Below are 20,314 nucleotides of genomic sequence, written 5' to 3'. Positions count from 1 at the left end.
GTCGACAAATCGTTGGCTGTAATATTCAAAGCTAGCCCAATGCTATCCCGGTCGGGTCTCCGGGGTGCCCGGCTGCGCGTTGTGAGCCTCACCTCACAACGCCGTCTTCTCAACCACTTCATTACACACCCCGCCGAGCCAATACCACCACCACCCCCACCGGCTCCGTCTTCTTCTCCCAGTCCAAAACAGTTCACTCTCGCCGTAAAAGACAACATAGCCACCACAATCCCAGGCCTCCCAACAACATGTGCCTCCGGCATCCTCTCCAAATCTTACGTCTCCCCCATCGAAGCCACAATCATTACCCAGCTCCGCGCCCGCGGCGCAGTGATTACGGGCAAGACTAACCTCGATGAGTTCGGCATGGGAAGCCACTCGATATACTCCAACTATGGTCCAGTATCTCAAGACACCCCCCCAGAAACATCAGCAGGCGGCAGCTCAGGAGGCAGCGCCGTAGCAGTAGCCAACGGGGAGGTAGAACTTGCTCTCGGGACAGACACGGGTGGATCGGTAAGACTACCAGCGGCATACACCGGTATCATCGGGTATAAACCCTCCTACGGAATGATCTCACGCTATGGAGTCATTCCTTACGCCAACAGCCTAGACACAGTGGGCTTTCTCAGCAAGCAGATCAACCCACTAAAGGAGTTGATTATTGGAGAGCGAGGGCTGTGGAAGGAACACGACAGCAATGATCCGACGAGTTTGACTGCGGCGGCCAGGAAAAGATGCGCTGCTCAGCGAAGGGGGTATCGCAGCCGACAAGGTCAAACTACAGAGTTGGAAGGGCTGAAATTTGGTATCCCACTTGAGTACAACATCGCCGAGCTCGACCCCGTGATCCGGGATGCCTGGGCTGCCGCTGCGAAGAGGTTACAAGATGCCGGTGCTAGGATCGTACCAGTGTCGCTGCCGACAACTAAGCATGCCCTCGCGGCGTACTACGTCATTGCTCCGGCCGAGGCGTCTTCCAACCTGGCAAAATACGACGGGGTACGCTATGGAGTGAGGGACGCTGAGGGAGCAAGCGATGCATCAGCCGGAGGTGTTCTCTACGCCTCGACAAGAGGAAAGGGTTTCGGTGAGGAGGTCAAGAGGCGGATCTTGCTGGGCTCATATACCCTCAGTTCAGAGGCGATGGACAACTACTTTATAAAGGCGCAACGAGTGCGGAGACTGGTGAGGAGGGATTTCAACAGGGTTTTTGCGCTGGAGAACCCGCTGCAAGAGAGGGAGACGTTTGAGCTGAGCGATTTGCCTGAGGAGGTGGAGATGGAGGACAAATGGGGACCGGAGGAGGTGGACTTTCTGCTGTGTCCTACAGCGCCGACATTGGCTCCTAAGCTGAAGGGGGTGATGGAGCAGCAGCCGGTGGATGCGTATATGAATGATGTGTTTACTGTGCCGGCCAGCTTGGCGGGCCTGCCAGCGATTAGCGTGCCGATGAAGGTGGCGACCGAAGGAGCAGCAGGACTGCAGTTGATCGGGCAGTACTGGGACGATGCAAGGCTGCTGGATGTTGCGGATGCTGTGGCCAAAGAGGTCAGAACATAAGGCACTTTGTACGAATATGCGATTTAAGGTATTATTGTACATGTATGCATGTTTGTTTGTGCCTAGATGCAGATCGGTCCTTTAGACCCTCAAGATACCCACCCTGATACCTTTCCACCCCTGCCTTGATTCCAGAGTTCAAGGACTTGCCTCGCCCTCCTCACGGTCCTTGTCAGACCTATCAATATCCATCCTGTCGTGATCTGACCGCTCTCCCCTCGACCTCGAGCGTGATGGCGACCTGTGCCTCGATCCCGACCTGGACCGTGACCTATACCTCCCAGACCTAGACCTTGACCTTGACCTTGACCTTGACCTTGACCTTGACCTTGACCTTGACCTTGACCTTGATCTCGATCTCGATCTCGTTCTCGACCTAGACCTCGAATATGACCTCGACCTTGAATCCCGCCTGTCCGCTGATCTCGACCTCGAATATGACCTCGACCTCGACCTCTCACCCCCACTCCCATCCCTCCCATTTTTATCCTCTCCCCCATCCTTCATCTCCTCATCCTCCTCCTCCTCCTCAAGCAAATCCTCCAAACTCCCCAACGGACTAACCCTCGGCTCTAACAGCTCCAAATCCTCCAACACATCCCTCCTCCTCATCTTCCACAAACTCGTCGCACACACCCTGTCCTTGACCAGCAAATCATCCACAAACTCATCCATGAACGTCAAACTAACCCCGTTCCTCCCCTTCCTCCTCAACTTCCTCCTGTCCTCCAAGAACGGCTCCAGCCTCGTATAAACATCCTTGTCCTGCCTCGTCAACCTAATATAAAACACCGCCAACGCCCTCAGATACTTGAACTTCTCACCCCCGAAATTGAGATACTCGTTCAAGATATCATCGTTTGGTGCAAGCTGCAGGAGTTTAAAGGCAAGGCAGAGGAACGGCGTGGGCTTTTGGACCGTCCCGGTTACGCCGCCGATGTGGTCGACGTGCTCAACTACCCTGTCAACAATGTCCGCTTCGTTGATGGCGTAACATTGCTCTTTGTAAAAGTAGGAATCGACTATGCGCTCGCGGACGGCTTTTTCGAGGATGGTGGCTGGGTTGAGGCCGTTGGGGGCTAGGGGACCCGAGGAGCCGCGCTCGTCGAGAAAGCGGCGTTCGTCAGCGCGATGGAATTCAGAAGTTTTGGGTTTGCGGTCGGTCATTGTGATTGTGTGTGGTCGGCTTGAGGGGGGATGGGGATTGGGATGTTTGAATCGCGAACATTTGTTGGAGAAGGACGCAGAGCGCGCCGCGAAAGATGGTGCCCCACATTGAAATTTATGTGGGGCTTTGGGGAAAGAGGGTGCCAAGAAGAAGAAGAGCTTCCCCCAGCTTTTGCTTGGCGCGCGCGGCGCGGCGGCGTCGATCAAGACACAGCTGATAACCGATTGTTGCCCGTCCAACCGCGGTTCGTGGTGTTGAGACCGGGGGTGTTCCAAGGCACGCCGCCGCCTCGCTCTTTTGGTTGGAGGCGCAAGCCAAGGTTGGCGTGGGTGGGTACAAAATCCAAGTGTGACCACTCTCTCTTCAACAAACCATGGATGACTTCTCCGTTGAGCTGTTGCAGCAACAACATCCTCTATTGATACATACATACATATAAATATATATATATATATACCTCACCCTCTCGGGAACCACAAGCATACACGCACACACGAGCAACGAGGGACAGACGACACACACACACATACACACACATACCCACACACACACAAAAAAACAAAAAACCAAAAAAAAAAAAAAAAACAATGCTCCTCACCTCCAGCCAAGTCTCCATAGCCGTCTCCTCCGGCGTCGGTATGCACCTACCCGTCCTTCCCGTGTCCCATGTTCCATGTCACTAACATTCCACCCCACCCCCTCCGCAAAATAGTATTCTTCTTCACTTTAGCTCTCTTCCTGTCAGGGTACACAATCCAACAACGCACCCTCCGCGAAATTAGAGCGAGCATCAACCGCCCTAAACCCTCCCCCAAAATCTTCCTCCCTGATCGGTTCAAGCAATCGACCACTGAGCTCGAGGATGGGACGATAGTGATCATCGAGGATGAGAATATCTCCCGCCCGCCGAGACCACTGAAAGAAATCTTGTTGGAGGAGGAGAAGGAAAAGGAGCTGGAACGGGAGAGGGAGGTGGTGATCTCTGTTGTTCCTACTGTTCCCACTGAGGAGGAGGTGCTGGCTGAGAAGAAGCAGGTGGAGAAGAAGGAAAAGAAGGAGGGGGGGCTGCTTGGGTGGATGAGGACTAGTAAGAAGGCTGAGAAGAAGACAGAAGGAGACGATGGTGAGCAAGAAGGGGAAGACGGGGAGGAAGGGCCACAGAAACCAATCAGCAGAGCGGAGAGACGGAAGAGGATCAAGGAGGAGCTGATGAGACTGGCGCAAGGTGAAGAAAGGGGGTGGTATCAGAGGAGGTTGTACTGATTGTCTGGGCGTGCTGGCGGGAACTGAGACTGGGTAGGGCCGGGGGGTCCAACTTCACGAGTGTGATGGGAACAAAAAAGCCCACCATTTCTTTTGAGTATGAGATATGATCATTTTTTTTTTTGGAGTTAGGTACGGGGCGGCGCATGGGGGTATCACTTTTGGATTGTAAAGAGGGAGCATAGCTTTGATGCTTGATGAACTGTTATTGTATATGATAAAGTCCTGTGTTGATTGTTCCTACCCCGTCTATAGTATATTTGGTATCGTTCCAGTTGAATGCCCCTTCCACTCAAGTTGCCAAAATCCCAAAGTTCAGTCTGTGCCTTTTCCCATCCCATCACAAAACCAAAGTAAAACTCCAAGACTCCAGTATCCCTTCCCCGTGAACTCCAGCCTATAGTAAGGCTTTCCTATGCGTCATGGTTTCCAGCACCAATATTCCGACAAAAGCCAAAAGTCACTTCATCTTCCTCAGTCACTTCCTCAACCACGAGGATATGTACCCGCCACTGCTGCTCCCAGATTTCTTGTTGCCACTCTTGGATCCCTGACCGCCGCTGCCATAAGCTTGGTCATTGTACCCCGGTGTGGCAGTCATCCACAGCTCATCCTCGGGCAGCAAGCCTCGCGTCATTGACTGGCCGTCCTTGACTGTCTGAGAATTTGTGAGAGCTGATTAGAAATTGCACATTTGACAAATTCCGAGAGGAATGGGGATATGACTCACGACGCAGAGCTTACACCGCTCGCCGAACTTGGATACGTAATTTGTGCAACGGTTCGGGTTGGGTCTCTATGTAAGTCAGAGCCGTTAGTATCCGTCACCAAGATTCAGGCGACGATAGCGAAAGCATACATTATAATAGTTTGCACATGGGCAGGCGTTCATTTTGGCGGTCGGAGTAGGTAGATGGACACAAATACCGATATCTCGTAGACAGAGTGGTTGTGGAGGTAGCTGCCGGTGGTAGTAACAACTGGTATCAGATCCTATGAGAGCGGTCGTCGAGATGTATTGATTATGACAGCTTATGACGACGATGTGCAGTGGGTAGGAGCACAAAAAGTAATAGTCCACGCAGCAAATAATATGAGAAAAAAGAACGGCCCAGGGCAAGCAGGTGAGGGAGACGTCAGAGGGCTATTAATACATCACCATCAGTCGGTCACCCAGACCCAGAAATGCATAGCTTGTCTTAGCCTCTCCCATCATGTTGTATCCATGTACTTAGATCCGGGTAGCTATCAATCAATCATCTCGGACGACCGAAAGAGAGGGTAAGAAAAGAGACAAGACAGGAACCTGATGGCCTTGTCCCCCAGTCGGGGCTAGACTGAGCGGTTGTCCAAGCGGCCGGGCCGTTAGCTCATTGTTCCCCGTCAGGTTTCTCATTCCTTTCCAAGTTGAGATAAGCTTCATCCGTCCACCCGTCAGATCCGCCAGGCTGCTTGGCTTGCGGAGATCTACCACGACGTTAGATCAGACGGAAAGGAAAAAGAAGTCTCATGAGAAATCTGTCTTGAACCACCAATCCTGCCCTTCTGATTGGACCACCACACTCGACAAAAATGCCAAAGTTGTCTAACTTGTTGGACGCAGTACGCGGGTCCGAATCCTACCCACACATACACACGCCCATCTTAGCGACACACCACCTACACACACACCCCTGTTCCTGCATTCTAGATGATACATGATGAGCGCAGAAACCTTCTCTTTTCTCTCATTCTCCCCGCAAATGATGGAGAGAATGACCTCAAACTGTTTATCTGGGGGTTCAGCTGCCAGGATTCTCATAAGGGTTTTTGCAGTTCGAGTCGTACAGCAGATTAGCTCTCCACCGCCCCAAATCCAACCAAAACCAGGCTGTCGGGATTGTTTTCTTTCCATGGCCACATCATCACCGTCCATCGCTCAGATAGAGTCAAGGAACAACAGTGAAATGTCTCGCAGAGTTGCTCCGAAGGGTCATGTCACCGGGGACAGCCGACTCTCACCTTTCCCCCAGTCATTCCTCCACCCGTTCCTCTCTGGCGTAGATCCTGGGTTTTTTTTCCCCCTCCAACAAGGTCTCGGCCCTGATCTCCCTTCGATCCGAAATCTTGTTGTCTGTGTCTGTGAAGAGCCCGAGCGCATTCTTCCTTTTTCCTTGTTGCCGCCACCGCTCGGTAGGAGAATTTAGAGAGCAAGAGGGAAAAAAAAGATCCCGTTGTTCCCGTACCCGACACATGTCAATTTCACATTTGAAATCGTCACATGCCCCTGTCCGCGAGACCCCTTTCCCGCTTCTCACTCCCCAGCATCCTCCCGTTACCGATACCCCACAATATCTCGAGTCTGGGGAGACCCTTGTCAGCGGATAGGACTGGGCAACGGTTGGGTATGGTCACCGTAACATTCGGTAACGGTTACAAAGTGCACTGTGACGGCGTTCGACGGCTCGGGGGTTGACAGCTGTCACCAATACTCTGTCTTGCTGCTTTTGCATCATCTTCATAACAATGTGATGAGAGATATGCGTTGATGCAAAACAAGAAGTTGAGCCTCCTCCAAGACAGACGGATCAACTCGGCATACATCACAATCACACCTGAGAGCTATCTCAGCACTACTGCAAGTCACAGTGAGAGACACCAACATGGCTCCATGGTGAGTTCATAGCGGGGTATCTCCCACCGTCCACCTCTCCATTGATCCCCTGATTATCACTTTTTTGCCTGCCGATTGAGTGCAACATGACGCGCGTTTACGGAGTCTCACAAAGAAATCCTCCATTTAGGAGGGGAGGACAATGTCCAACGACGTTTGTTGAACACCCATCGAGATGCCCTCACCGGCAAGACAAAGTAGCTGCATGTCCATTCGCTAGGCTAACCAAAACCCTATTCTTGATTTGGGAATGCAAAACCAGGACCAAAACCCCCTTTTGGACAACGTCGATCCCTCGTCTTCCCACTTTGGGCGTCTGTGCAATATCTTTTTTTTTTCTGCTTCATCAACAGGGCAGAGGTGCAGTGGTGCACTGCAGCAGCAACCGGACTGCCAAACTGCCCAAGATCGGTCCGTTCGAGAACCAAAAAGCAAGCGAGAGCTACGTTGGCATTCGTCTAGAGACACTGACAACTTGGCTGTTCGGCACTCCCGTTGGCCTTCTCCTGGCTTCATCGAGAAATCGACGACAGGAAGAAGAAAACATATGACATATCAAAAGACAACCCAGACCTTATCCCTTTCTGTACCCGTCTCAACTACGACAAGACTCAGTGTGTCTATCAACATGGCAAACAGGAAAAAGTCTCACAAACCAACCGCCCCCCCTCCTCCCTCCTCAACAGCGATATCGGTGGCATTTCCCTTTCTTTTGACCTCTCCCTTGATCTGTCAAATCAGCTTCGTACCTACCTATGTCTCCCGTCAGGTCACCATGCATCATCAACATGCATTACCTGCAAAGTGACAGCGGATCAACCGTCCGTCCCCCCCTGCTTCCCGAGCCCACAACCTACCCAATCCTTTTCTCCCAACTCCTCGAAGTGAAAAAGAAAGATTTCTCTAGAGTCAACCACACCATCCACAAATCCCAGAAGCCGATCAATCGGTCGATCCGGTGCATGAATTCCCGTTAACCCAATCAAGAATCCCCAAGGGTGGTGATGATCAATTCTGCCATAACAAACCGCACAGATGCCAAATCTGCGGACATCACGCTCCATAATCTCTTTCTCGGGGGTTCACTTTCCCAAAAGCTTCCTTCAACCTCCCCCATCGTGGACATCGGTAGTAGCACTCGTCATGATGATCCTCCGTCCTGTTTAACTCTACAGTTCAGCCGTACCATGTTTACCTCCCACTTCACACCACCACCAAAGCTGAATGAATGCAAGCCTCCTTCTGATAATGACATCGGCTACCTACCACATAGTCACCAACAAACCCTACATTCTGCACAATAGACAAACTGACTTTCGACACCCTTATATTCTCACCCAAAACTATCTCAACAGACAAAAAGCCATCACCCCCCCCCCTTGAGAACTTTACACACATAGGTATTAACAAATAAACTAAATGCTTTTCCCTCCCAAGTAAACACGGAGCAAAAACAACATCGCAACACACGCGAAAAAAAAAAAAAAAAAAACCATCTGTCTTTCAAACCTTCCTAGCATTACACCCAACTCAAAAACCCCCCTTGCCCCTTGTTTCTCCAGTTATACCCCCAAAACTTTTCCAACAAAAACTTTCTTGCTCATGTTAAAAAGGTAATAATACCTTGGACTTGTGTGTTATGTAGAAAACAAACAGAAAAAAAAAAGTCAGACAGACAAAAACATCACTACACGATCCCAACCACACTACAATAGAAACTTCCCGAAATTTTGAAGAAAAAGAAAACTCTCCCAGGTATTCCAACCCTGCTGCTACTGCTCCTCTTCCTTCAAACCCCGTCTGCAAACCGCTCCCCCCCCTACTTTGAACTCAAAGACTTCCAAACCGGAATATTACTTTCCCTTTCCCTTCTTGATAAACTTAAATATTCACCGTCAACCTAGGCGGCTGCTGCTGCTGCTGCCCCGAAGTACCCGACGCCGCCCCTTGGCCACCCCCCTCTGTCGACGGCAACGCTGCCGGCGCCGCCCCATCAACAGGGTACATACTCCCCCTCTGGCTCTTCCAAAAGTCAATCGCCCCAACCACATCCTGTCCTTGCTCATCCTCGTACGCAAACAAGATCTGTACAACCCGTTAGTTCCCAGCCATTCTCTCTCAACACAAACTTGTAAAGTCCATTGTCAAGTGTCAACAGAGTTGAAACTCACCTCATGCGTGCTGCAATGCAGCATCCTCAAGTTCCTATGCGGCACAATATGCACCGACAGATTCTCCAAATGCCTCAGCTCGATGAAGTTCGGCTCAAACGCCAGAATCCACGGGTAGCTCAACGCAAACGCCTGCGGTGACCCTTCCCAGTCCAGCCTCCACTCCGGCTTCGCCCTCCACCCGTTCCTGTTCACATAAAACGAAAACTCGCTGTAATTCAGCAAAAACTCCCCGTTAAGGCGCTCAATGTGAATAGGCTTGACCCCTTCCTTCCTCGACACGAAATCCAGTGACGTGTCGGCTTGGTCGAGCAGCGATTGCGTTTCCAGCGTTTCGAGAGAAACAACTTCAAATCCTCTAGCGCAGGCGACACACAGTTTAGATTTGAGGAAGTGGACCGACGTCGATTCGGTGGGGATGTAAAACTCCTTGAACGGCTTGAGTTCGTCCTGGCCGGCGTTGAACATTTTGGAGAGACCTTTTTGCTTCTTGGTGCGGGACATGGCGTCGTTCGGTTCGTAGACCTTGATCGTGGTAGACAGCGCGCTGCTTCGGACGCAGCAGACAAGATGTCTCCCCAGACAGATACCCGACTTGAAGAAGTTACAGTGGTTCTGAATCTTCTTGGCCCTCTTGGACGAGAGCGGCTCGTTGGGATCCAGCGCGCCGAGCTGATACGACAACAGCGACTTGTTGGAGAGAACCAGCAGAAGCTGATATTCCTCTAGGACATCAACCTGCGTCACACCCGTCACGTCTATCACACGGCGCGGTGCTGCGTTTCCGTCCCTGGCGCGACGATCCGACATGTAGATGCCGCTGTCGGTACCGTAAATAAGCTTGCGACCGCCATCGAAAGGCGTGATGCAGTTGATCTTGTTCTGGGGCGAGAAGAAGCCAGACGAGATGACAGTCGTGTTGAAGAAGTCGGCACGGGCTCTCAGCTTGGACTGCGCAGCATCGATGAACTCGAGCCACTTCTGTCGTCCGGACTGGCTCGAAGCATACAGCGTCAGCTCGTAACCGTTCTTGCCTAGATGCCGAAAAGTGACGGGCCATTCGCCCTTTTTGGTGTCATTGGCCGCGCGAAGAGGCAGTAAACTAGACGATGTCCTCTTGACGGAACCAGACTGTGGAATAACCTCGTCCATCTCCTTGATGGAAAGAAGCTCCAGCGGAATCGGCTAGAGCCATGTTAGCCCTGTATCTAAAAACATCCTGTCCCGATCACTTACCCTCCTATACGCTTTAATGTCCTCCGTCTTGCCCACCTGTTTGATCCGAACCAAAAGGATAGCATGGTCAAACAAGTAAGCAGTGATATCGGCTGTCGTTTCCGTCGGCGTCTTTTTGAACTGAGTCTTGTACACCATCTCACGGCCCTCATGTGTGAGCTTCAAGTCGACCCTTTCGTTGGGACGGAACTTGAGGTTCTCGTGAAGTCTGCGCAAGTTGAAACGATTCTCAGCCTTTCCAGACTCCGCATTCACCCTGCTGAGGAAATCACGGATCAAGGTCAGCACCTTGGGAATATCCTCCTTATCAGGGTTGCCGTCTTCAGTGTATTTCAAGACGTTCTCCAACAGCAACGGATACCTGGCCAGCCTCGTCGTCGGTTTTGTCAGGTAACCGTTCAGTTCCAGTTTCCTCGACTCCCTCCGCCGTTCAATTTCATCCACAAAAAGTGCAAAGTCCTTGTTTATGGCCCGTTCATTTTCGAACTCGTGCTTGCCCTCCAGCTGCTTGGAACCGTAGTGAATGAACGGCTCGAAGTGCGGCACATACTCCAGGAACACGTCACCAATGTTTTTGACAACCGGCGTCTTTTGCTGACGCTCCGTAAGTGCCCTGGCAAACTTGGAGCTGACGGCGTGGATACTTGGCGGATCGATGATATTGCTGAAAATCGTCTTGACCACCTTTTCTCGTCTCTGTGGTGGAAGTGGCGACATGCCGTTGATCTTTCCACGCAGTGGGAAGATCCAAAAGTCACGAAGATACTCCAAGTCCTTGACGAAATCTCTTTCCGTGTAGCAGACTTCCGCAATAACCTCCTGTCTCTTCTTTTCACGATCTCCGATGCTGTCAGCAATCTCCTTGGGAACGGTGTTGATCCAGAGTCTTTGTTCGTCTGTTTGATCAACATCATCGTCACCAACCGTGGCCTCTCCTTCTCTTTTGAGACCAGGACCCATAGTCAGCTTGAGCCTAGACACCTGCTCCAGTCGTCTTGGGCATGCAATAGAATAGCACAGTTGATCTCTGGTGCAAGTTGGAGAGTAACACTCGGAGAGCAGTACAAAGACACCGTTTACCCCCGGTTCCTCGTTCGCTTCGTCCGACATCGTCTCGCGGAACTGGTACATTTCGTAGGTCGAGTCGCGCAACCTATGTTCGTACTGGACGTCGTGAAAGAACTTTTGTGCGTCGAGTGCGCGCCCCAGTAGCAAAGCCAGGTTTCGATCTGTGGTTCTGATAATGTAAGACAAAACATCAACCGCCTCGGCACCGCTAAAGGCGTTGGTGTATGTCAGTTCGTTCTTGGTCCTGTCTCCCACCACAATCTTTCGCCGGAAACACTCGGCAACACGAGATAGGAGAGCCGGGTACACAATTGGTGGCCGAATTCTGGCTGTCGGTGGTCTCTCACTGCCTACAGATGACCTCTGAACAATCGTAGTGTCGCTTCTGTCTGTTGGGGCTATCGAAGGTGTGATGGTGCTGGCCATCGACATTGTCCTTTGGCTGTCGTTTCCAACTGAGGAGGCCATACTGACCGTCCTTGTCTGAGATCCGGGGGGGCCGTACCCCATAGCATGCCCTGGATTTGGCGAGCTATGCGAGCTATTGGCCAGATAGTCTGCCGTCACCGAATGACCACCGCTACTGTCGCGCCCCGCCGGCCTTCTATTCGGAATCACGCGGCCACTCATCGTCTGGTGAGAATCTCGATCGTGGGAGGGATAACCGGTCATGGTATTGGAACGATCCTCAAAGTGTCTCTCGGGCACAACCCGGCCCTGTGCGGTGGTCCGCGCCGAGTGCTGGTTACTATACTGAGCATTGCGAAGGGCGTTGGCAGATGGGGCTTGTTGCTGGTATTGTTGCGGAGGAGGTTGATACATCGGGGGTCCTCTCGGATAGCTCGCCAGAGACTGAGATCGATAGGGGTCGGCATTCATCGCCGGAGCGGGTCTGCCGCCTTGGTAGAACCGTTGGGTTGCGGTTTGCTGAGGGCTGTGATAGTCCTGGGGCGGCGACCCCTGAGGTGGCCTGCGCGGCGGCGGTTGCTGCTGATATTGCTGGTTATAGTGCTGAGGCGGGTAGCCCTGTTGCCCCTGCTGCGGCGACGGGCTTCCGGGGAAGGGGCGCCGTTGTTGCTGTTGCTGAAGAAACTGAGGCGACGGGACCTGGTTTCCGGTCGAAGCCGAGCGCGGTTGACCTTGCGCCTGGTAGTAGTCGTACCCTCCTCGGTCGTTCGGCCGCTGTCGCGGCATAGGCCCGCCGTATCCTCCTCCTCCTCCTCCTCCTCCTCCCCCGCCATGAGGTGGCCGTTGAGGCGGAGGTCGCTGCATGTCCGACATGCCCGAAGTGGATGTCATAGTTTGGGTGCGACCCGGTTGCATGAATTCGGGCGGGTGGACGGACGAGGTCATAGTCTGCGAACGGCCCGGGGGCGGTGCGGCGCCAAAGATGTTGGAGAAGGCGGCATCTCGCTGGTAGGTGTCGGCATGTCCCTGCTGGTGATGCCTCGACTGTGTCACACGGTCCGGTTGATAATCGGCCATGTCTGCGTGTGTATCCCATCAGCAGCCGAATCTGGGTTGGGGATTCTAGTAGATGGGCGGCGGGATGCCCTCCTGTTCGAGAATGGAAGCAAAAAGTGGGGAAGGAAATAAACTTACTCGTATCTCGGTGTCGACGTCTCGCCGGCTACCTCGACGGGGAACGGTCTGGTCTAGATGTCGCACCTCACAGGGCAGGCAAACGATGGTCTCGGCCAGCTACAAAAGCCCAGTGTGCTCCTGACAAACACGGTGTATCCGTTGCCAACGGCTGGCTATCGCTGGAGTATTGTAGGTAATGGCAGGTAAAGGAACGTGTGTCGTCGGAGAAGGGCTGCCGTTCGTCGAGATTGTTTCCGGTCGGTGTCACGGACGGCCAGAGCTGACGTTATTGGACGTTGCCCCCTAACGACAATTTTTGGCCGGATGGGCCTAGGAGCCGGTAGCTTCTGAGTGGCTGGCTCGGGGGTGCACAGCGGCCGATTAGATGTACGGACGCATCCCTCACCGACTGTTCAAGAGAATGGAAATGGGTAGGACACGATATCAAATGGCGACACGATCAATCTCTCGACAGAAAGGAGAGCCTTCACACCCAGCGAGGCCAAAGTGGTCCTTACAGGGCCTCAAGGGTGGATGCCGGAGAGTGGGCGCAGCATCCCGCCGCCCCTGTCTGTCTCTTCCACCTTGGGCCTAAATTTCAAGGCAATCTCGAATTACAGTTAGTTACCTTACCTTAGGTCAACATGATAAGCACCTCATGATTAATTTCTCGCATTATCCCGTATATTCCATGTGGTCAGCTGAACCAGTTTTGGTGAGTCTCACAGACACAGGTGCCAAAAAAAAAAAAACGACGCGTGTTTATCCAACCAGGGGAGCGAAAGTTTCCGGACTGTTTTGCTTATCGCGTCTGGTTGGCGATGATGCAGGTGGCCCCAAATCAAGCTCTGTGGCACTGTGACCCTGTGTAACGGTAAACAAGCTATTCCAAGCCAACTGAAATATCACGTGCGCCGTCACCTGAAGCAAAGGGAAGGCTGATCTTGGCAGGTTAGCACTGAACGGCTCCCCCAAGCTGCGGGTGGTGCTTGGCCTTGGCGGCTTCGTAACATCCAAGCTGTGCCGTGCTGTTTGTCGTGCAGTGCACTGGAGGCAGAGACAACAACGTCGAGCTCTCCCAAACCCCTACGCCTGGCCGACGTCCACCTTTATCGTCGCCCATTCGCTTCTAGCCGTCATCTACAACCCGAATCCGTCTTGAATTGGAGACATCTCACCATGGCTGACTCGGAGCTCTCCCCCAAGTTCGCGCCCTTCTTCGGAATGGTAAGTCCAGTTCCCGGTGTTGTTGGCTGTCGCATATCGCAACCTTGCTGACAGACTCTCTTCCAGGCCGGCATCGCTGCAGCCATGATCTTTGGCAGTATGTTCAACCCATCTCTCGAACTCTCCACCGAAATATCCTCAGCGAATCCGAAGACATACTAACAAGACATCGTCATCACAGGCATGGGTGCAGCATATGGTACCGCAAAGGCCGGCATTGGTATCGCGGGTGTGGGCACCTTCAGGCCAGACCTGATCATGAAGTGTCTGATCCCCGTCGTCATGTCGGGTATCATCGCCGTCTACGCCCTCGTCATCTCAGTCCTGATCGCCCAGGACCTTGCGCCACCTGATGCCGGGGGTGCCAACTACAGCCTGTTCAACGGCTTCATGCATCTTGCCTGTGGGCTGTCAGTGGGACTCACAGGTCTTGCTGCCGGTTATTGCATTGGCGTTGTTGGCGACAAGGGTGTCAGATCGTACATGCAACAGTCGAGAGTGTTTGTCGGCATGGTGCTTATTCTCATTTTCGGAGAAGTTCTTGGTCTTTATGGGTATGTTCTACCTCTCAACAACTGACTCTGCTAGTGCTAACCATCATCTCCAGCCTCATCGTCGGTCTCATTCTCAACACCAAGAGCAAGGGCTAAGTGTCATTTGTTTACCGGAGAAGCGAGCGAAGGTACAATTTGTACAACAACAGTGTATAACAAGCCGAGACGCGGCTGGTGAGAGGCGGTTATCAGTAGCATTTGGCCCGGCGTTGACGGATGTTTACTTGTTTATATAGGCATCATGGGATGAATGACGGAGGCGACAAACAGGGTTACAGAATTCGATACGAGAAATAGACCCTGCCACTTTTTTGGAGTGTAAGAAATACACTAGACCTTGCAAGTCCGTTATCATCATCGAACAATAGTGTCACCCTAGTCTGGTTCGTAAGTCGGCTCGAGCACCCGTCACTCTGGGAACTAGCAGACACCAAACAAAGTAGAACCCATTGCTTTCAAATTGAGTTTCCTGGCTAGCCAGACTAACTAGAAGAGCTCTCCTCCTCGGGATACAGACTAAACCTAACTTTTTACACCCAAACAGAGAAGAAGAAGAAAAAGTGTTTCCACCAGAAATACGCAGCAAAATGTTCCATCGTCCAACCCAGCGATGATGTTGATGAAAATGCGTTCCGAAGCACATGCCAGATACCTCCAAAAAAAAACGCCGTCTCTAATGTTTCTCGTTTACGAGAGAAGAAAAGAACAGAGAAATAAAAAAGGGATACCGACCCAATGCAACCCAAAAATGTTTCCCAAAATTGGCATCCCAAAATGAACGGTAAAAGAAACGAAGCAAGAGACCCAAAGACCACAATCCTTGGCAACATGAAAAGGCGGGCCGTGTATCCCCCCCCCCTTTTTTATGATGGAAACCGCCGCCTTCACCTCACCAATTAATCACGACCTCCCCCCAACTCTAAAGGCCAACCTCCCCCCCCTCCCAACAATGCCAAACCCAGTCCTCCCACCGCTCCCCTCTCCACTTGCCCCCCCTCCCCCCAACCGCCTTATCCTCTCCTCTCGCTCCTCCCGCTCCTTCATCTGCCTCAGAAACCAATCCCACCTCCTGTTCTCCCTAATCAGGATATCATTCCCATTCTCCCTCGCCAACCTCTCCTGCCTCGCCCTCGTGGCGGCTGCCTCCCCGACCAGATACGGGTCTTCCAACGGTCTGATTCTCCGGCGGGACTCCTCCTCCTCTATGCGCTCCAGCATGACTCTTCTCAGTGTCTCCTGGGAGGCGTTGTTCGGCGACGAGGTCGACGACGAGGCGGCGCGGCGGAGGGCGACGTTGTGGTAGTGACGCGCTTGGGGGTTGGATGGGGACCAGGAGGGGATGCGGAAGGAGGATAGGGATAGGGAGGGGGAGGGGATTGGGCCGGTGGGCACCGGGGGGAGGCCCCGGGTGGGAGTGGGGGAGGTTGATGGGGGGAGTAAGGGGGGGAGGGAAGAAGGGGACGTGGAGGAGGAGGATGGTGGAGGGGGGGAATAGGGGGGTGTTGGGTCTGGGTGGGGGTTTAAGGTGTGATAACTGGGAGCGTCGCTAGCTGAAGGGAGAGTTAGTACTGGGGGAATAGGGAAGGGGTGGGGGGAAAGCTGAGGGACTTACTGTACGAGGGAGCGGCGGAGCGAATGGAGGCTGTTTCGAAGTCATCGGGGGAGAGGGCATCGAGAGTTGTTCGGCTGTAGGAGGGGATGGCGTCGTTGTCGATCATGGTTGCCATTCTAGAGGAGCTGAGAGCTGGCGAGAGAGACGAGGGAATTCAGTATCGAGAATGGCAAAGCTCAAGAAATTCAACAAGCTCGCACTTGTATCACGGCAAACGGTCAGGTACCGTGACGATAAGATAGATTCGGCAATAGCTACAGCAACAGCAGCAACAACAACAATGCTGTACAGTGACAGCGGAGACGGCCCAGCCTTTTGAAGGGTGGCTATGACAGCGCACGCGCGCGGGGAAAAGAGCGAAGGCAAAAGGTCAAAGAACAACAAGCTGCTTGACCGCAAATGGGTGGGAAGAGATGGAATGAAGCCGCTAGCTATGTAGCTAGTTTATCGTGAACAGGAAGCTAAGCTTTGGAACTTGATTGTTCACAAAAGAGCTTCGAAACGTTCAAAGCAAGGAAATAAAAAACCACAGATATGCGGACACGTGAGGCCCAAGACAAGTGTAACCACCGAGAGGCATGGAGATCAGGGCAGAAGCGGTGGAGGGGGGGGGAGGTTGGGTCTCAAGACGGCAGGTGTTCGTGTTCTTTGCTCTCTGAGGAGGGGGGTGCCTGGGAAGCACAAAGGGCACCCACCCACCTCTTCAACCTGCAGCAGCTACTAGGCATGTGCAGCATGCAGATGGCTGAAGATAGAAGCCATCCCTTACTGGCTGATATCCCCAGCTTCCATGGTGTGTTCTCTCGGATTTGGGGGTCTCGGTGCTGAGAAATGGAACATGTGCGGGGTTCCAGTTGGAGCACTTGGCGGGAACCGAACCTCTTTCCCCCACAAGCTGCCCTTCTGTTGATCTTGGCGGCAGCTCTGGATGCTCACCAGGACCACCAACACATCGGTGCATGTGGTTGCGTGTCGCCTGTCAGGGAGATACCCAGGAGTGCCTGGATGGGATTTGGACATTGTTTTCCCTTTGAGGACAACGAATATTGACACCCAACCAACCAACCAACCAACAGGTACAACAGAACAGAAACGACCAAACATGCGGCATATCACAGCTGATAAGATGTCACACTGGTGAATCGGCTTCGCGGCAGGAACAGGCCAAAACCAAGACTATCAAAGATCCACCGGTTGACGCCATCCGTGGGCCTTATCCGGTTCTCCGGGTTGTGGAATCCGGACTTTACTTCTGCGCCTCTTTCGGTGGCTTGAACCTTCTCGATCTGCTTCGCCTACAGTACCCGTGAAACGGACTGGAGAAGGAAACACTGAAAAGAATAAAAATCCCTCGTTTGTGTCCACTACACAACAGTTGACTGAATCATTCGCCTGCTAATTCCCGGAGAAATGTTTGGGTCCAGTGTCGATGTACTCTTGTATCTCTCAGCCCCGAGGTACACCACAGACAGTTTAACCGAGACTTTACGCCCAATGATGTAGGCCGAGAGGACAGCTCAATAAGGTCTGGATCGATTATACGGCCTGAACTGGTTGGGAGAGGTACAGCTTTACGCCAGTTGGATCAAGCCTGCAGTCACAATTCCTCACCCATAGCTATCTTCAGCAGCATCAAAAAAAAAAAGAGTCCATATTGACGAGGACACAACAGTATCATACAATATCTGCTCGTATATATATAATCCTCAGGCATCCAACTTCAAACTCTCCAACATCCGATCAATCTTCTCCACCAAAATATGATAATTCACCGCATCACTCGCAAACTCATCCTCCACCACCTCCCCCCCCAAGGTAACCACTCCCCCCCTTTCCCCTTCATCCCCCCTATCAACCCCCTCAACAACGGCCTCATCCCCATTCCCCACATAAGCCGCATCCTCCTCTCTCCCCATCGTCATCGCCAACTCCTCCAACCCAACATCCGGTCCCTCCAGGTCCAACCCCTGATACTCCTCCTCCGCAAACTGCTCATCATCCAACATCTCCTCCAACCCCTCCCCCTCAAACCTCAACCTGAACCTCTCCCCCAGATAATACCTGATATCATCCAACAACTCGATCGTGTCCGTCTCCTGCCTCGCCTTCAGCCTACTCGCACTCTCCGCGATCAAGTCGTGAAACTCCTTCTCGTCAATGTAATCCTCAAGCCTGCTCGCCAGATACCTCGCGCAAAACTCCTCCAGCCGCTGAACTGACAAGTCCCACGCCGCATGGATGACATCATAAACGTTGATCGGTTCCTGCTCTATCTTTTCCTTTGTTGTCGATCCATCATCGTGGTGGTGCGTGCGGTCGACCAAAGCGTTGGTGTTGCCTGATCCAAGGGTTGAAATCGTGACCGCGGCCTTTGACTTGAGTGCGTCGAGCAGAAGCATGTCGGAGGCGTAAAGGAGCTCGAGGGCGTGCTCGAGGGGGCAGGTGGAGACTTCGGTGTAGAGGTAGGAGAGGATTACTTCTAGGACTGGGGGGGTGCAGTCGATGTGGATGATGTGGAGGTGGGAGGAGGGTTGAGACTCCAGAAAGGGGGAGGCGAACATTGTTGCGAAGTAGGGGGAGCGGATCAGGAAGGGTTTGTGGACTGGGTAGAGGGTTGAGCGCCGGGGTTTCTTTGGAGTTTTGGTGGGTGGTTTGGAAGAGCCGGCTGGGCCGATGGGGATGCCGCCTCCGTTCGGAGTTTGGGGGTGAGGTTCATCATCATCTTCTTCTTCTTCTTCTTCTGGAGTGTCATCCTCTGGGAGCTCCTCATCGGCTTGAAGGAATACATTGGCAAAGATGGCGTTGTGCTGGGGCCATTTTACCTGGCCGGCTTTGCGAGTGTCTACTTCGATTTTGTGTTTTAGAACTGTGTCCCGGAAGAAGGCCGAGATCTGATCTTGTGCGCGGGCGACTTCGTCTTGCTGGCGTTGGCGGGCTAGTCGGCGGTCATTGGAGAGAACGGCTTCCCAGAGCTTGTCAATTTCCAGTTGCTTGCAGAGCTTGTCGATGCCTTTGAAGACCTCTTCCTCGGTGACGGTGCTTCGTGGGGTGACGAAATCTCGGGGGAGGTCACCCAAGTAAAGATAGCGAAGGACTATCCGGAAGGCCTCAACAGGAACGTTGTGAGACAGTTTCCAGGTGGTAGTGTCGGGCGCTTCCGCAAACTTTCTCTTGAAATATGGTGACCTCGCTGATAGGATGAACTTGTGCAGGTGAAAGTCCTCGTTTGGTGCTGACAGGGTAATGTCTGATGTTGGTGGAATCTCACGAGACAGCAGAGATGTGATATGGGTCGACCAGTACTGCAACGGATCCGCTGTCTTGGTGTAATCATATGAAAGCAGCAAATTTCGAATCTTGTTGTTCAAGGCGTTGTATACAGCTCTTTCTCTCTCAAACGAGTCTGGGTCGGCCAGGGCCCCTGAATGATGTCAGTATTTCGACTTATGAGCTTGTTGACTGAGATGTTGACGCACCGCTTTCCAACAACAGCTGAACCAGTTCATAATGACCACAGAGACTGGCCTTTACAAGTCAGTTGTATGTAAGATAGGAGGGAATACATGATGTGTTTGGGGTTGGGACACCAAGGAAGAAAGAATGACGACTTACAATGATGAGCGGGGTATAATCGTAAGCGTCTTTGCCGTTGATGTTAACGCCCTCAGAGATCAGTTCCTGACACCGCTTCAAATCACCGCGGCGACATGCCATCAAAAAATCGTGGAATTCTGGCGATGTGTCGAAGGGGTGCTCATTTCGCAAGACTCCAGTCTGAATAAGCTGGTTGTCGTCTTTGAGCTTAGCCTCAAGCTCGAACTTTCGGAGCACCATGGTCTATCTATCTTTTCTGTACAGTTTATATGCGAGGGGATTCTATGAGAAGAAAACGATGCTCTAAACCACCATGTAAAAAGATCACAAAAATACCATTCAAATGGTGAGAGGCGATGTTGGTCACTGGTGGTGGCGGGCGCCTTCAAATTCATGCACGAGCCAAGCCAATCCATCTCCATCTGTTCCCAATCACGGCCCCCGGCATTTGGTGATGCCGTTGAGATCCCGCAGTGCCCGCCCCGCACCCCCCCGGCCAAGAAAGGGCGAAGCCTTATCGATAGGCCGGGTTACCTAAGGCGCTTGTTGAAAGCCCCGCCATCCAATGGCGTGGCACGCTCCCCTTGGTTGTTAAACCCCTGACGTTTTTTATGGGGGATG

At 52.7% G+C, this 20,314-nt stretch overlaps 9 protein-coding genes across 9 annotated transcripts; 4 read left to right on the top strand and 5 right to left on the bottom strand.

Moving 5' to 3' along the window:
* Window positions 1-39: 39 nt before the first annotated feature.
* HER2 (Trimeric GatFAB AmidoTransferase(AdT) complex subunit) lies at window positions 40-1,563 on the top strand (the record flags this gene model as incomplete). Its single annotated transcript, XM_062886151.1, has 1 exon — window positions 40-1,563. One exon carries the CDS (start codon window positions 40-42, stop codon window positions 1,561-1,563), a length of 1,524 nt encoding a protein of 507 aa, XP_062749205.1.
* A 138-nt stretch (window positions 1,564-1,701) lies between these two features.
* Window positions 1,702-2,730, bottom strand: QC762_117230 (uncharacterized protein; the record flags this gene model as incomplete). Its single annotated transcript, XM_062886150.1, has 1 exon — window positions 1,702-2,730. The coding sequence occupies one exon, from the start codon at window positions 2,728-2,730 to the stop codon at window positions 1,702-1,704; it is 1,029 nt and encodes a 342-aa protein (XP_062749204.1).
* Window positions 2,731-3,023: 293 nt separating this feature from the next.
* QC762_117220 (uncharacterized protein) lies at window positions 3,024-4,224 on the top strand. The gene is made up of 2 exons (XM_062886149.1): window positions 3,024-3,367; window positions 3,444-4,224. The coding sequence occupies exons 1-2, from the start codon at window positions 3,319-3,321 to the stop codon at window positions 3,992-3,994; spliced, it is 600 nt and encodes a 199-aa protein (XP_062749203.1). The 5' UTR covers window positions 3,024-3,318; the 3' UTR covers window positions 3,995-4,224.
* QC762_117210 (uncharacterized protein) lies at window positions 4,183-5,388 on the bottom strand. The gene is made up of 3 exons (XM_062886148.1): window positions 4,854-5,388; window positions 4,725-4,790; window positions 4,183-4,652 (listed from the first exon to the last, which is right to left on the bottom strand). Exons 1-3 carry the CDS (start codon window positions 4,884-4,886, stop codon window positions 4,473-4,475), a joined length of 279 nt encoding a protein of 92 aa, XP_062749202.1. The 5' UTR covers window positions 4,887-5,388; the 3' UTR covers window positions 4,183-4,472.
* A 2,580-nt stretch (window positions 5,389-7,968) lies between these two features.
* On the bottom strand, window positions 7,969-13,247 carry ROM2 (RHO1 GDP-GTP exchange protein 2). Its single transcript, XM_062886147.1, has 3 exons — window positions 10,055-13,247; window positions 8,819-10,003; window positions 7,969-8,732 (listed from the first exon to the last, which is right to left on the bottom strand). Exons 1-3 carry the CDS (start codon window positions 12,605-12,607, stop codon window positions 8,529-8,531), a joined length of 3,942 nt encoding a protein of 1,313 aa, XP_062749201.1. The 5' UTR covers window positions 12,608-13,247; the 3' UTR covers window positions 7,969-8,528.
* Window positions 13,182-13,662, top strand: QC762_0016830 (uncharacterized protein; the record flags this gene model as incomplete). The annotated part of the gene is made up of 2 exons (XM_062883037.1): window positions 13,182-13,325; window positions 13,658-13,662. The coding sequence occupies exons 1-2, from the start codon at window positions 13,241-13,243 to the stop codon at window positions 13,660-13,662; spliced, it is 90 nt and encodes a 29-aa protein (XP_062749200.1). The 5' UTR covers window positions 13,182-13,240.
* A 223-nt stretch (window positions 13,663-13,885) lies between these two features.
* Window positions 13,886-14,934, top strand: VMA11 (v-type proton ATPase 16 kDa proteolipid subunit 2; the record flags this gene model as incomplete). The annotated part of the gene is made up of 5 exons (XM_062886146.1): window positions 13,886-13,933; window positions 14,000-14,030; window positions 14,115-14,487; window positions 14,541-14,805; window positions 14,856-14,934. The coding sequence occupies 4 exons, from the start codon at window positions 13,886-13,888 to the stop codon at window positions 14,581-14,583; spliced, it is 495 nt and encodes a 164-aa protein (XP_062749199.1). The 3' UTR covers window positions 14,584-14,805; window positions 14,856-14,934.
* Window positions 14,935-14,954: 20 nt separating this feature from the next.
* Window positions 14,955-16,978, bottom strand: QC762_117185 (uncharacterized protein). Its single transcript, XM_062886145.1, has 2 exons — window positions 16,100-16,978; window positions 14,955-16,037 (listed from the first exon to the last, which is right to left on the bottom strand). The coding sequence occupies exons 1-2, from the start codon at window positions 16,212-16,214 to the stop codon at window positions 15,388-15,390; spliced, it is 765 nt and encodes a 254-aa protein (XP_062749198.1). The 5' UTR covers window positions 16,215-16,978; the 3' UTR covers window positions 14,955-15,387.
* Window positions 16,979-17,805: 827 nt separating this feature from the next.
* QC762_117180 (uncharacterized protein) lies at window positions 17,806-20,140 on the bottom strand (the record flags this gene model as incomplete). The annotated part of the gene is made up of 3 exons (XM_062886144.1): window positions 19,712-20,140; window positions 19,576-19,624; window positions 17,806-19,520 (listed from the first exon to the last, which is right to left on the bottom strand). Exons 1-3 carry the CDS (start codon window positions 19,931-19,933, stop codon window positions 17,806-17,808), a joined length of 1,986 nt encoding a protein of 661 aa, XP_062749197.1. The 5' UTR covers window positions 19,934-20,140.
* Window positions 20,141-20,314: the final 174 nt, after the last annotated feature.

This window comes from Podospora pseudocomata (assembly GCF_035222375.1).
Source record: "Podospora pseudocomata strain CBS 415.72m chromosome 1 map unlocalized CBS415.72m_1, whole genome shotgun sequence".
Classification (NCBI taxonomy): domain Eukaryota; kingdom Fungi; phylum Ascomycota; class Sordariomycetes; order Sordariales; family Podosporaceae; genus Podospora; species Podospora pseudocomata.
The sequence above is the reverse complement of the archived record's forward strand: the minus strand, read 5'-3'. Positions and strand labels throughout refer to the sequence as shown.